General features: G+C 57.4%; 1 protein-coding gene across 2 annotated transcripts; it reads right to left on the reverse strand.

Annotated features, from left to right (window-relative positions):
• Positions 1-642: 642 nt before the first annotated feature.
• MAPK12 (mitogen-activated protein kinase 12) lies at positions 643-13,165 on the reverse strand. Of its 2 annotated transcripts, none has more exons than XM_031938672.1 (11): positions 12,415-13,165; positions 11,933-12,062; positions 5,689-5,747; positions 3,244-3,355; positions 3,002-3,031; positions 2,563-2,625; positions 2,240-2,354; positions 1,845-1,916; positions 1,104-1,183; positions 893-971; positions 643-749 (listed from the first exon to the last, which is right to left on the reverse strand). In XM_031938672.1, exons 1-11 carry the CDS (start codon positions 12,537-12,539, stop codon positions 739-741), a joined length of 876 nt encoding a protein of 291 aa, XP_031794532.1. In that variant the 5' UTR covers positions 12,540-13,165; the 3' UTR covers positions 643-738. The 2 variants fall into 2 exon arrangements, with proteins under 2 accessions (XP_031794532.1, XP_031794533.1); XM_031938673.1 differs by having other exon boundaries at positions 644-749; positions 2,563-2,610; positions 12,415-13,164.
• Positions 13,166-13,463: the final 298 nt, after the last annotated feature.

Raw genomic sequence — 13,463 nt, forward strand, 5'->3', positions numbered from 1 at the left:
TGGATCCAGCAGTGTCTCTACTGAGTCTGTAACCCAAAGGGATCATAGAAAAGGGGGAAAATGTTTGTGGCGGCCCTTTTGTAGTGGCAAGAAACTGGAATCTGAGTGGCCACCCATTGGTTGGAGAATGGCTGAATAAGTTATGGTACATGAATGTTATGGAATATTACTGTTCTGTAAGAAGTGAGCAGCAGGATGAATACAGAGAGGCCTGGAAAGACTTACAGGGCCAGGAGATCATTCTATACTTCAACAACAACACTATATGATGATAATCCTGATGGACCTGGCCATCCTCAGCAGTGAGATGATTCAGGGCAGTTCTAATGGTCTCGTGATGGAAAGAGCATCTGCCCCCAGAGGGAGGACCATGGGGACTGAGTGTGGATCACAAACTAGTGTTGTCACCTTTTTGTTGTGGTTTGCTTGTTTTTCTTTCCTTTTTTCCCTTTTTAATCGGATTTTTCTTGTGCAGCAAAATCATTGTGGAAATAGGATTAGAAGAATTTAACCTATACCAGATTAATTGCTGTCTAAGGGAGGGCAAAAGGGAGAAAAATAGGGAACACGACGTTTTGCAGGGGTGAATGTTGACAACTCTCTTTGCATGTATTTTTTTTAATTAAAGCTTCTTTATTTTTAAAACACATGCATGGACAATTTTTCATCATCACCCTGGCAAAACCTTGTGTTCCAATTTTCTCTTCTCTCCCCTCAGACCCTTTCCTAGAGGGCCAGTCATCCAATATCTGTTAAACATGGTAGAAATATATATTAAACCCAATATATTTGCATGTATTTTGAAAAAAAAAAAGCTATTAAAGAAATCACGAGTTGTTTTAAAAAAAAATCACAGACGCTAGAAAGCTCTGGCTGCTGGGGCCTTCCTTACCCAAGGGGGTCGCGTTCTTCAGGACGGAAGCAAAGTCCTTCTTCTCCAGCTCAGGGAGACTCTCCATGTAGTTCTTGGCCTGCGTGAGACAAGGGCCCGTCTCCCATCGGGCCGTGGGCTCCCCCATCAGGCCCAGGCCTCTGGAGTCCCATTGAACAAGCTCTGGGCCCGACTGTTGGGAAGCCCCCCCAGCCACTCCCAGGATACTCACGTCCTGACTCTGGAGCCGCTGCACAAACTCCGGGGGAGGCGTCCCGGTCACCTTCATGATCTCCATCAGCTGATCCAGGTCTGCCCAGGCAGGGCCACGTCAAGGAGAGGCAGCTCTCGGTTAGGCCCGGCCCAACCCCCACAACTGGCTGGGGGGGCTGCAGGGGCCCCAGCAGAGTGCAGGTCCCGGCTAAGGCTGGAGCTGGAGAATCAGGAGCCCCCCCCCTCAGTGTATCCCCTCTTCTGTTTTATCCGATCCTGGGGGTTAGTCTGGGAGCTAACCACGGCTTGGGGAAAGCCCCTCCAGTGTGGGAAGCCCCTCCACCAGACAGACACCTTTTCTCTTAGGGAATTCAGTAAGTTAACGTGACTCCCCCGGGAATGGGCTTCTGACCTGGGTCTTAGAGTTTAAGTTCACTCCCACACGCTGCTTCTTCAGCCCTCATTTGGCTTATACTTAAAAACAATTATTTAGGGGATAGAGCCCCAGCCCTGGGTCAGGAGGACCTGAGTTCAAATCCGACCTCAGACACTTACACTTCCTGGCTGTGTGACCCTGGGCAAGTCACTTAACCCCAAGTGCCTCAGCAAAAAACAAAAGCAAGCCCAGTTATTCAGGGATGACCCCCTGGGTCTGGGTGCCCACCGGGGGAGGGGGGGCTCTCTGCTACTCTGAATTCTCCCCTGACCACTGAGAGCTGACTCTGCCCCTCCCGTCCCCCCCATTCCCCACAGAGGATACGGTCACTCCCTTTGAACAGGATCTTGCCGGTGATCATCTCGGCCATGATGCAGCCCACGGACCAGATATCCACTGAAACATGCCCAGCCCAGTCTGTCAGGCTGGCGGGAGAGGAGGAGCGGGGCTCTTGCCCACTCTGCCCCCTTCCTGGGGCCCCAGACGCCAGGCCGGAGCCACCGGGGACCCGTTTTCCCAGAAATCTGTCCTGATTACTGACCCCCAACCCTTCCCTCCCCCAGGTTGCCCCCACCCACAGCCCACTCTCCAGGCTCAGCTTAAAGGCCACCTCCTGCAGGAAGTCTGCCCTGATTCAGGGGCGGCCCTGGGCTCCCCAAAGCCGGGCCTGACCGGCCAGAGGCCCCCACCACCCTCCCCGCCCAGGGCAGTTCTGCTACCTGTCTGCGTGTAACGCATCCAGTTCAGGATGACCTCAGGCGCCCTGTACCACCTGGTCACCACGTAGCCGGTCATCTCGCTGTCCGCCTGCCTGGCCAGACCGAAGTCCAGAATCTGCAGGAAGAGACACAGGGGGTGGGGGTGGCCTCCCCACCCCTGGAAATACCTCCACTCCCTGGCTCGTCTCCCGCGGGCGCCTCCGTGGGTCGCCCGGGCAGATGGCCTTTCCCACGGGGGAGCAGAACAGACAAGGCTGGTCCTGGAGTGCTCTCCCCGGCCCCCGTTCCCAGACACCCCCCCCCAGCCCCTCTGCGTCCCTCACCTTCAGTTCACAGTCCTCGTTCACAGCCAGGTTGCCGGGCTTAAGATCCTGTGGAGGGAAAATCTGCCGTCCCATCATCCCCCTGGGATGCCCCCCACTACTCAATCTGGCATTCAAGGCCTCTCCCGCCCAATCCCATCAGCCTTCCCAGCCTCACCTCCCCAGTCCCTTTGCCAGGTGTCCCCTTTCCCTAAGCTTCCGGATCCCTGGAAGCCCCAAAGGAGCCCTCCCTGGGCACCTCTGCCCACACCAAAGGGGGCAGCCGTGGTCGGGGGACAGCTGCAGAAAGGAAAGAGAAAGGGCTCCCACCTCGTAGGGAGTTAGGGACGATCTATGATGGGAGGGCTGACCACTGGCTCTGGGGGTCTGTTTGGGGCCCGTCTGTGCCCTCAGCCCACCCTGTCCCCCGAGCCGTGGCCACAAGTGGAGGGTGACTCACCCTGTGGACGATGCCGGCAGCGTGGATGTACTACAGGAGAGAGAGGCGGGCAGTGGGTCAGGGGTTTCTGGGAGCCCAGCCCACCCCAGCCCCCTCCTCCTTCCTGGGCCCCCCCTGCTCTCCCCAGGCCCGCGGCACTGCCCCAGCTGGCCAAGGTGGGCATCAGCGGCTCCGGGGAGCGCGAGCCTGGGGGCCTCGGGGGGGCTGGCGCAGGAGCCCTCCCTGCATCCTTAGGGACAGACCTTGAGGCCTCGGAGGATCTGGTACACCAGGAACTGGATGCGGTCGTCGCTGAGCTTCTCGTGCTTCATCAGCTTGCCCAGGTCTGTGCCCATGAAGGGCATGACGAGGTAGCTGCAGGAGAAGAAGCTTGGTCACTGCCCGCGCCGGGCGGGCAAGGACGGGCCGCTGGTGCCGTCGAATGGCGGGTGCCAACCCTCCCCCCCCCAAGCCATCGCCTTCTCTAAGAAACAGTTCCACAGCCCCCCACACGGCCACCCGGGGCCAGAGAACAAGGGAGGGCAGGGGGCATCTGCGCTCAGCCGGACAGGACGGAGGGAGGGCCGGGGCAGGCGGGGGCTGCTCCTCCCCCACTTATTTTTCTTACAGATTATCCTACAAGCAATTATATTATTATACAAGCAAGGAACCTCCCCCTCCCCCCGGAGCCAGGAGGGCCAGACCCTGCCCGGAAGGAGACAGATTCCAAACGTGTCTGGCGTTTGGAGGGCCGTTTGACAGCCGGGCCCTGCGGCAATAGGGAGAAATGGAGTATTCTGGTTATTTCTGAGCCTTGTGGGGCTATCTTGGAAGCTTCCACCAGCCTCTTTACCCCTAGGAGAAGGAGCTGGGGCTTGCTCAGCTCACTCGGCGGGGTCCGGGGCCCCTCTTCACCTTCAGCCTGGGGCTGAATGCAGTAGGCGTTTAATAAATGCAGGATTCAAAGGAAGTGGCACGAGAGCTGCCCCAGGTGCAGGGCAAAGGGAAGGGAAGAAGGAGAGAAGTTCTGAAGCCTCGGGCCTAGGGGCCCGGGGGATGGTGAGAGGGTCCTCAGCAAAGTCAGAAGCGACGGGATTTGGGGGCCGGGGAGGTGGCGACCTTGACTTTGGATCTGCTGAGTCTGGGCAGAGCTGCTGGAGGTGTCCCCAGGCCTCGCAGCACTCGCAGAGAGGAGCTGGGGGGCCAGGGCAGGGCCCAGGGATCACAGACCGGGGAGCCTGGAGTCCAGTCCAGCCCCAGAGGTCGGGGGCACTGAGGGAGCCAGGGCGGGCACCCCAGATGCCAAGCCCAGCAGGAGCCAGCCCAGCGTCCAGCGCCCTTCTCCTGCCCTCCCTGGTTGAGCCCTGGCCGGCAAAGGTTACAGCGGCTCCGGTTACGTCCCGCCCCCCACATCCAAGGTTATATTTCACACTCTCTGCTGCTCGTGAACCACCCGGGCTCGGGGTCACCCCCTCGGGCCCCAGATAGCAGGAGGTGACCTCAGAGGGGGCGGAGAGGGGGCAGTTCCCAGGAAGAAGCCAGCTCTGTCCCCAACTGTCCCCCTTGGCTCTGGGTCTGGGGCAAAGCCCGAGGAGCCCAGAACAAAACCCCAGAATTTCAGAGCTTCAGGACCCCCCCCCCCAGCAGCCCGCCCCATTCTGGGACCACCGTGTTCTTCCTGACCTCTGGCCTCCACCTGCCTCCCCACCCTGTGCCTGGGTCTGGGCTCTGGGGCCAGCAGAGAAGGCTGATCCCCTTCTGGTGCCAAGGAGGCCCGCCTGCTCCGTGCCCTTGAAGGCACGTGGGTGACAACAGGCCCAGCCTTCCAAGTTCCAGGTGAAAGGGAGTCTCTGTTCCCTTCCCTCCCACCCTCACTGCCAAACTCGCCCTAGGGCTTCCCTCCCTCGCTCAAATGCCCTCTGAGCCTCCCCAGCGCCTGGGAACGTCCCCTCCCTCAAACACCCTCTGAGGCTCCCCCGGTGCCTCCAGGGGGGCCTGGAGGGCGGGCAGCTCCCGGCCCCAGTTCCGGAGGAGTCTCTAGGTCCCTTCCAGCCCGGCCGTTTAGAGAATCCTGACAAGTCCGGCTCTGGGACCTCCCCATTTGTCCCGGGCTGTGGGCGCTCAGGGAGAGGGCCGATGTACCCCTGCAGCCCTCAGCAGCTCAGGCAGCCCGTTGAGACAGGAGGCACCAGGGGACGGCCCACCCTTCCTGCCCGGCTGTCACGGTCCCCAGCCCAGGCCCAAGCGGAATCTCTGAGAACTGGGCCGGCTTTGGCTGCACGTGTGGGTGGGGGGGTCTGTGTCCCCACAGAGAAAAGCCCCTGCTTTTCCGGCCATCACTGTCTGTGTTCCAGGGGCTGCTCCCCTTGGGGCTCCTTCCTCAGGGGACCCCCCAAAAGAAGGAGAAACAGCTTCCTGCCTCCACGAGGCCCACAGAGGTTAATGTCAGCTAGGAATCAGTCAGGGATCCACTTGGGGCTGGGGAGGGGCTGGACAGCTGGGCTTGGGGGGGACAGACCCTCTTGGCTCGGCCCCTTTGGCTGCCCATGTCCGGCTGGAGAAAGCAGGAGAGGCCGGGCTCCCTCTGCCCAGCCCTTGCCCAGGTGTTAGGGTTTAGGGCCGCCCTTGTCCCTCCTAGGCTGGCAGATCCCCGAGGGCAGGCGCCGGCCCTCTAGAAGCCACCCTCCCCCCCATCCACAGCCACTCACAAGTCTGTGAAGTCGTCCAGTGTGTCGTCCGGGGTGAAGACATCCAGGAGGCCGATGACCTGGGGAGACAGAACCGCCTGAGAGGCCGCAGACCCCGGGGCGCTGGGAGGAAGGGGCCGTGGTGAGGCGCTGGGCACTGAGGCAGGGGGGTCGGACCCCAGGGCCGGGCTGCCGAGTGTCTGGAGCCTAGTTCGGACTGGTCTGGCTCCGTGCTCTGCCCGGTGACAGGCGGCAGGTGGGGAGCATGAGCCTTGGTTCCGGCACTCGAGGCTTACTCTCCCGAGACTTGTGGGAGACCTGAGGCTTCTCCTCCTGCCCCTTGGGCAGCCAGGGACCAGCTCCCCAGAGCAGAGGCCCAACCCTCACCTGGGCCGGGCCCAGCAGAGCAGTCTGGGGCTCCTTTGTACTTCTGAGTCACGGGAGCCCCCGACAGCGCAGCTCGTAAGCCACAAGCAGGGGTCCTGCAGGGGGGAGTCGGAGCTGGGGGGGCTCTTGGGGCACAGAAATAGGTCCCCTAACGCTATCACCCTCCAGGGGGCTCCCCCATGGTCTGGGGGATTGTATAGTGTGGATAGGACTCTGGGAGGCAGGGTCAGCCCCGTCTCTCCGGCTTCCCTCTTCCGGCCCTGGCAGATGCAGCCCCCAAACATGTCTCCCCAAGCGCCTGCTCAGCCCCTAATCCAGTCACCGGGTCCAGCTGTCTCCTTGGCCCAGCAGGCCGCCCCACACCCCTATTGTCTTCAGAGACCTCCCAAGTCCGCCCCCCCTGGGCTATTTTCAGCCGGTGACAGAGGGAGCCAGGACCTTCTGGGAATGCTCTCCCTCCCTGCTGACCAGGCTCCAGAGAGCCTTCCTGGGGAAGTCAGGGAGCCCCCAAAGCTGGTCCCTTGGGCCCGGAGCCACCCTCAGTCATGGGAGACCCCATGGAGCTGGCCTGTGGCCGTCTCTTTTCCTCTCCCCCCCCCCAGGATTCTATCAGCCTGTGTGTCCCAGGATCCCCAAATCTCTGAGCTCCCCCCAGAAGCCATGGAGCCCAACCCCAACTGGACAAGAAGCCCTGCATCTCCGACCTTCAGGCCCCCTATAACAGCTCCCAGAATGGGAGACTCCCTGCTGTTCCACAGCCCGACAGCTGTTGGCCTGAGCTGTCCCGGCCCCCATGGCTCCTGTTCTGCCCCTGGGGCTGAGCCCCCTTCCCCTCCCGGCTCCTCGGGCCCTCTGACCCCTGCCCTCCTCCGACCCGGGGCAAGATCTGGCCGGGTATTGTCACCCTGGCTAACGCCAAGGGGCTTTGGGAGCCCCGGCAAGGTCGGTGAGAGCCGGCTCTACTGCCCGGTGGGGACACTGGCCCCAAAGGTGGGGGATTGGCCCTAGGGCGGGGGTCCGCGTGGTTCTGGCCACCCTTGCCTGGAAGCTGGAGCATCTTCACGGAGTAGCCGGGGGACAGCACCCGGAGCCCAGGCCCCTGAGGATCAGCTGAGGAGCGGGAGAGCACTTGGGGCCATGAGCTGAAGGGCTGAGAGGGGGGAGTGAGCTCCCTGTCCCTGGGAGTCTTTCAGCAGAAGCTGGAGGATTACTGTCCCGGACAAGGGGATTCCTTCCTGGGATCCCCTTCCAGCCTCGGCAGGGCAGCTGGGGCCCCATAATGCACAGAGCGCCCGGCCTCGGTCAGGACAATGCATCTGAGCTCAGACGCTTCCTGCTTGTATGACTCTGGGCAAGTCGTTTAGCCCCGTGAGCCTCAGTTTCCTCATCTGTAAAGGAGCCTCAGCTCCCAGCAGCCTGGCGGCTCCCAGGGCCCCCCTCTCCAGGACCGGGCCTGGTCCCCAGCCCAGAGGGCCCCTGGGGGCCCAGCAGGGCCTTCCTCTTCATTGATTGAATTGCGGCAAGTCCCGGCCTGGTCTGAGGGAGCTGAACTAAAACCAAACATCTCTGAAGCATTAGCTCACCTCGTTATTTGGGCACAGGCCGTCCTACCCTGGCTCACACGCGGGCCCGGCCAGTGCCAGCCGGCAGGTGGTGTGGGCCAATGTCTGCCTGAGGCCGGTGCTGGGGGCGGGGGTGGCCACCCCATCCCCGGGCTGGGAAAGAGGCCCGGCCACAGGCAGGGGCCTCCCAATGAGCCCAAGCTAGCAAGGACGGGCTCCCCAGCGTCTGCATGGCAAGACTGTGAACTCTCAGCCATCTCATTACTAGGAATCATCCATCGTTTTACAGATGGGGAAACTGAGGCCCAGGAGGTGCCCAGGGTTACATGAGACAGTCAACGGCAGAGCTGGAGCATCAGAAGCCTTCCTTAAAGGAAGTTTGGGGGCTCTGAGGGGCGGAGGCGAGGGGGAGCCGAAGCAGACAGGGGGAAGAGCCTGGGCAAAGGCCTGGAGGTGGGAGATAACACAGCACCTAAGCCAGAAATCTGAGAAATAGGATGGTGTGTGATGAGCCTGGCCCTCCTGCCTGTCTCTCCTACTATTTCTCTCTCCCCGCCCCTGTCCCTGACTCTCAGACACCCCGCCCCACTACAGGAAGAGTAAGGGACATATGCTCCTCTGGCTCATCATCCTCGGCAGGCTCACTCATTTCTCTGCTATCTTCCACCCCCGAGGTTGCTGATGGGCGGGGAAGTGGGCAAAGACAGCTACAGGCCTCTCTGGTCCCAACTCTCCCCACATGGGTCCAAAAGTCCCAAAAACCCACGCAAAGTTTCAGCCAGCACGGAAACCAAATCACCTTTCTGAGCCTCAACTCGCTCACCTGAGAAATGGACTAATCATGCTTGAATTACTCCCTCCCAGTGGGGATGACTGTGAGCAAAGTTTGTATTAATCTGTGATCATCTAGCTTTCCTCAGTAGAATGTAAAAGTCCTACACAAACTGATGCTAAGTGAAGTGAGTGGAATGGAGAGCACTTTGTATATGGCAACAAGATCATGTGATGGTCAAGAGTGATGGACACGTCAACAATGAGGTGATTCGGGGCAATTTTGAACGATTTGGGATGAGAGAGCCGTCTGCACCCAGAGAGAGGCCTGTGGGGACTGAGGGTGGACCCCAGCGGGATATTTTCGTCTTTGTTGTTGTTGTTGTTGTTATTTGTTTGCTTGTTTTTCTCTTTCTCGTTTTTTCCCTTTAAATCTGATTTTTCCTGCGCAGCATGATGAACATGGAAATATATTTAGAACTGCACATGTTTCATCTATATTGGATTACTTGCTATCTAAGGGAGGAGGGAGATAGGGAGAGAAAGATTTGAACACAAAGTTTTGTAAGGGTAGATGCAGAAAACTGTCTTTGCATGTATTTTGAAAAATAAAAAATTATTGTAAAAATTGTTAAATTAAAAAAATGAAGACTGTAAAAGCCAGTGAAAGATGGGGGCTCTTTGTTTCTCCTGGGACTGGCTCAAAGTAGGTGCTTCATAAATGCTTACTGATTGATTTGTAAGTCTCTGAATAAGCCATGGGGTGGTGAGATCTATTACACTGTTGTGGATTTTATTCCACAAAATGTCAGAATTCAAGAACTGCAGCTGGTGAGCACCTCAGGGGGCAACTAGTTCAGTCTCCCTCTGAATGGAAGGATTCCTTAAGGAGTCTCTGATTGAACACTTCTAGGGACTGAAAACTCACTACAGAGAACTCACTGAAGGAGGAGAACACACAGAGGGAGAACTCACTATGGAAGAACTCACTACAGATGGAGAAGTCACTATAGAGGAAGAACTCACTACAGATGGAGAAGTCACTACAGATAGAGAACTCAATACAGAAGAAAAAGATATAAAAGGAAAACTCACCACAGATGGAGAACTCACTATGGAAGAAAAACTCACTATAGAAGGAGAACTCACTACAGAAGAACTCACTATAGTCAAAGAACTCACTACAGATGGGGAACTCACTACAGATGGAAAAGTCAATACAGAAGAAAAAGATATAGAATGAGAACTCACCACAGACAGAGAACTCACTATGGAAGAACTCTCTACAAAAGAACTCACTATAGAAGAACTGTATAGTTGAAGAACTCATTACAGATGGAGAACTCACTTCAGGAGAACTCACCACAGAGGGAGAACTCAAGCTACATATAGCTTGAAATGTAAGGAAATTCAAATTGCTTCCTCTGCTGCACCTGTTCTGCCCGTTGGGGTCCAGCAGAAGGATGTAAGTCCCTGACACATGCATACCTGAAGACAGCTTCATGTCCTACATCTCCCCTCCCAAATCTTCTCGTCTTGAGGCAGCGAGTGGCTCAGGGGATGGAGCACTGTGTCTGGATTTAGGAAGACCTAAGCTGAAAACTGACCTCAGATGCTAGCTGTGTGACCCTGAACAAATCACTGAATGTCTGCTGGCCTCAGTTTCCTCAACTGTAAAATGGGGATAATAACAATATCTGCCTTGAAAAGTGATTGTGCGTGTCAAATGAGAAAATGTGTGGAAAGCACTTAACACATAGTAGGCACTATGTAGATGCTTATTCCTCTCCCATCCTTTCTCAAGGTTAAATATTCCCCATTTCTTCAGCAAAGAATAATTGCCCATTCCTTTGCCATCCTAAATTATCCAGTCTTACTAATGGATCAATCTGGAGCAGACACATACTCCAGATGATAAAATAGATCCAGAAAGGGTAAATCGCTTGGCTGAGGTCACACTGCATTAGTCCATCATGGGGCAGCCCTCTGTCCTGCTGCAGGCAGATCTGGGAACCACTATCTCCCAGAGTCAAGCCTACCAGCTTCCTGCCTCCAGAAGTTGGGCAGAGGGGAGTGCAGGGTGAGAGGGCAGAGCAGAGAAACAAGAGCAGACTTCAGACGTGTCCTCTCCCCTAACACTGGTGTTATCCTTTCTCCCTCCCCCACGAGTTCTTCTGCTTCATCCCTTCTTTACTACGACCCCCAGTTTGGGCGCCATCATTCTGGGCTAACCTGGACCAACAGAACAGCATCCTTGCTGGTCCCTCTATTTCTACACTCTCCTCCTTCCAGACCATCCTTCATACTATTACCAAAATAATCTGAGACCCCGTTTTGACCTGCCCAACAATCTCTCCAAAGACCGAGTGATACTCAGCTCCTTTACTCCAGCCTCGACTTCCAACTTTGGCTCACACTGTTGCCTTCACATTTATACTGAAAGATAATACGGTTGTGTATAGGAAGATGATGGTTTAAATGTGACTTCTTGGAGCCTCAGTTTCCCCATCTGAACAATGGAGATGACACCCTGATTTTTACCTCACTGAGTGGTTGTGAGGTTCAAATGATAATAACAATTAGCATTTTATAGCACTATAAACACTACTCTATGAAGTAGGTTTCTATCGTTCTCTGCAGCTAGATGGTACAAAAGATAGAGTTTAGAATCTGGAGGATTTGAGTTCAAATTTAGTCACAGATACGTACCAGCTGGGTGGCTCTGGGCAAGTCAATTAACCTTATTGCCTCAGTTTCCTCAACTGTAGAATGGGGATGATAATAACATTTACCACCCAGGGCTATTATCCGTAAAATGCTTAACACACTGCCTGGCACATAGTAGGGGATTTAAATATTTTCTCCCTTCTCCTGTGTTTTATAGATGAGTAAACGGGGTCTGAAGTAGAATCAGCTACTTGTTCAAGAAGTGTGTAAAGTATTTTATAAATGCCATAGCACTCTAGAAACAGACATCTCCAGACACCCTGAGTCATTTTGTGCCTCCCAGATACACTCCAAGTTCTGCTTCTGATCACAACTTTCCTCCCTGCCGTAAATGTCATCCTTCCTTCTTTCCCAAAGAGTTCCAACTCATGTTTTAAAGCCGAGCTCAGAGGCGACTTTCTCCAGGAAAGATCTGGGAATAGAGGAAAGGGGGCGGCATTTGAGGTACAGGCTCTAGGCCTTTGCTCTCCTCTTTGACCCACTATTACTTTTACCCTAATAACAGTTCCATCCTGTTGGCTCTGCTCAGCTCTCGGAACCGAAGGGCTGGCCTCCGACTTCCCAGATAATCTGTCATCCGGGATAAAAGAAGAAAGGATTTGGTGAGGGAGTTCTCCCCAATCCTATGCTGCCTCCGAAATGGGGGGCAGAGCCTGCCCCTCTTTCCTGAGAGCCTCTTTGTGTAGGAGGGAAGAGGGGCAGGCCATGGGGGGGGCCCAGCGGCCAATAGAGGGTGCTGAGGGTGCCGGCCCCCATCCCCGGGGAGCTGGCGAGCGGCCCGCGGGGCGGGCGAGCGGGTAGTTGCAGGGCTCACTCACGTTCTCGTGCCGCATGTGTTTGAGCAGCCGCAGCTCCCGGTATGCGCGCTTGGCGAACAGCTCCGACTGGAAGGGACGGTACAGCTTCTTGATGGCCACCTTGGTGCCGGTCCTGCTGTCAATGGCCGAGCTAGGGGCCCGACAGCAGAGACTCAACCACCCCTGTCGGGGAGGCGGGCGGGCGAGAGCCCGGCCGGGAGAGCCGCCTCCCTCCCCCTAGGAAGTCGGGGAGCCCGGAGCTGGAAAGTGGGGGTCCCCGCCTCTCCTCTAACACCTGCGCTTGCTGTCGTCCTTCCCGGGGGCGAGGGGGCACCTCCCGCGGCCGCCCTCCGGGCACGGCGAGACCGGGGCCCTCCTCCGCGGCCAGGGCCGGAGCCCGGGAAGGAGAGGGCCCCATCCGAGCACCCCCTTCCCAGTCCCTCAGCCCGCTCGGGCTCTTCCCGCCGACTCAGCACCCCGCCCCGTCCGTGCCCCCCACTCACCACACGGCCCCGTAAGCCCCCGAGCCCACGGGCTGCAGGTCCCGGTAGAGTTCCCGCACCTCCCACGCAGTCTTAGTGACCTCTTGCCGGTAAAAGCCCTTCCGGGGGGGCGGAGGGGAGCTCATGGCGGCCGGAGGGGGTGCGCGGAGGTCGCCGGCCCCCTGCGCTCACACGCACTCACACTCACCTTCGGACACACGCGCGCGCATGCACACACACACACACACGCACAAACACTACTCCCCCAAAGGCTGACCCGTCAGGGTATTCCCCTGCCCCGGGGAGGCGACAGCCTAAGGCTGGCCCCCAGCGTCTGGCCCCTCCCGCGCCCCCAAAGCGAAGGGTCTGCTTCCCCACTGCCCCTTGCCCGCTTCTCCTGGAGCCCCCGCCCCTCTGTCTCTGGCTGTCTCTTATCTCTCGTCCCGTTCTTTATCTGCTTTCCTTTTGCATTCGTTCTCTGGTACTTTCTCTTTCTTTCTGTCCCTCAGCTCTGGCGCTTTCTCTCTGTCTCTGTCTCTGTCTCTCTCCTTCCTCCTCCTCCGACTCTCTTTGTGTCCCTTTCCCCCTCAGACGCGGGGCTCTCCAAAGGCTCTGTTGATCCTCCGGCAGTGGGGTCCCACGTGACCCCGATCCTTCTTCCTCTTCCCCTGGGAAACTTCCCCAACTACCTGCTGAACGGGGGGAGCAGCAGGGAGGCGCCCTTCTCCATCCCCTCCCCTCCCGCTCCCTTTCCCGTCCCCTCCTCTCTTTTCCCTTTCCTTCCCTTTCTAGCCCAGCCCTGCTCTCCCCTCCTCTTCCTCTGGCATCAGTTCCCAAGGGGACCGGGGTGGGGGTGGGGAGGAAGCGCGGCCCAAGTCTCTGGAGCTTTATATGACAACATCCTCTTGCACGCTGAGTTACAAAGTGCCTTCCTCACCAGAACCCCACGAAGGAGTCATCTCCATTATATTAAGTCGGGAAATCAAGGGGGGCCTGGGGTGAGGGAGGGCCTTATCCGAACTCACCCATCCACAACTGGTCTCTTTCCAGGAGAAAAGAGCTTTGCTCCC

The sequence above is a fragment of the Sarcophilus harrisii genome, chromosome 5 (assembly GCF_902635505.1).
Source record: "Sarcophilus harrisii chromosome 5, mSarHar1.11, whole genome shotgun sequence".
NCBI classification, from domain to species: domain Eukaryota; kingdom Metazoa; phylum Chordata; class Mammalia; order Dasyuromorphia; family Dasyuridae; genus Sarcophilus; species Sarcophilus harrisii.

Excerpts from the sequence above, each read along its gene's own strand:
- MAPK12 (XM_031938672.1), bottom strand. The coding sequence starts at position 12,539 with ATGAGCTCCCCTCCGCCCCCCCGGAAGGGCTTTTACCGGCAAGAGGTC. Across the intron at positions 2,355-2,562 it reads ACGAGGACTGTGAACTGAAG|ATTCTGGACTTCGGTCTGGC; the intron begins GTGAGGGACGCA and ends CTCTTCCTGCAG. Across the intron at positions 972-1,103 it reads AGCGGCTCCAGAGTCAGGAC|GCCAAGAACTACATGGAGAG; the intron begins GTGAGTATCCTG and ends TGTCTCACGCAG.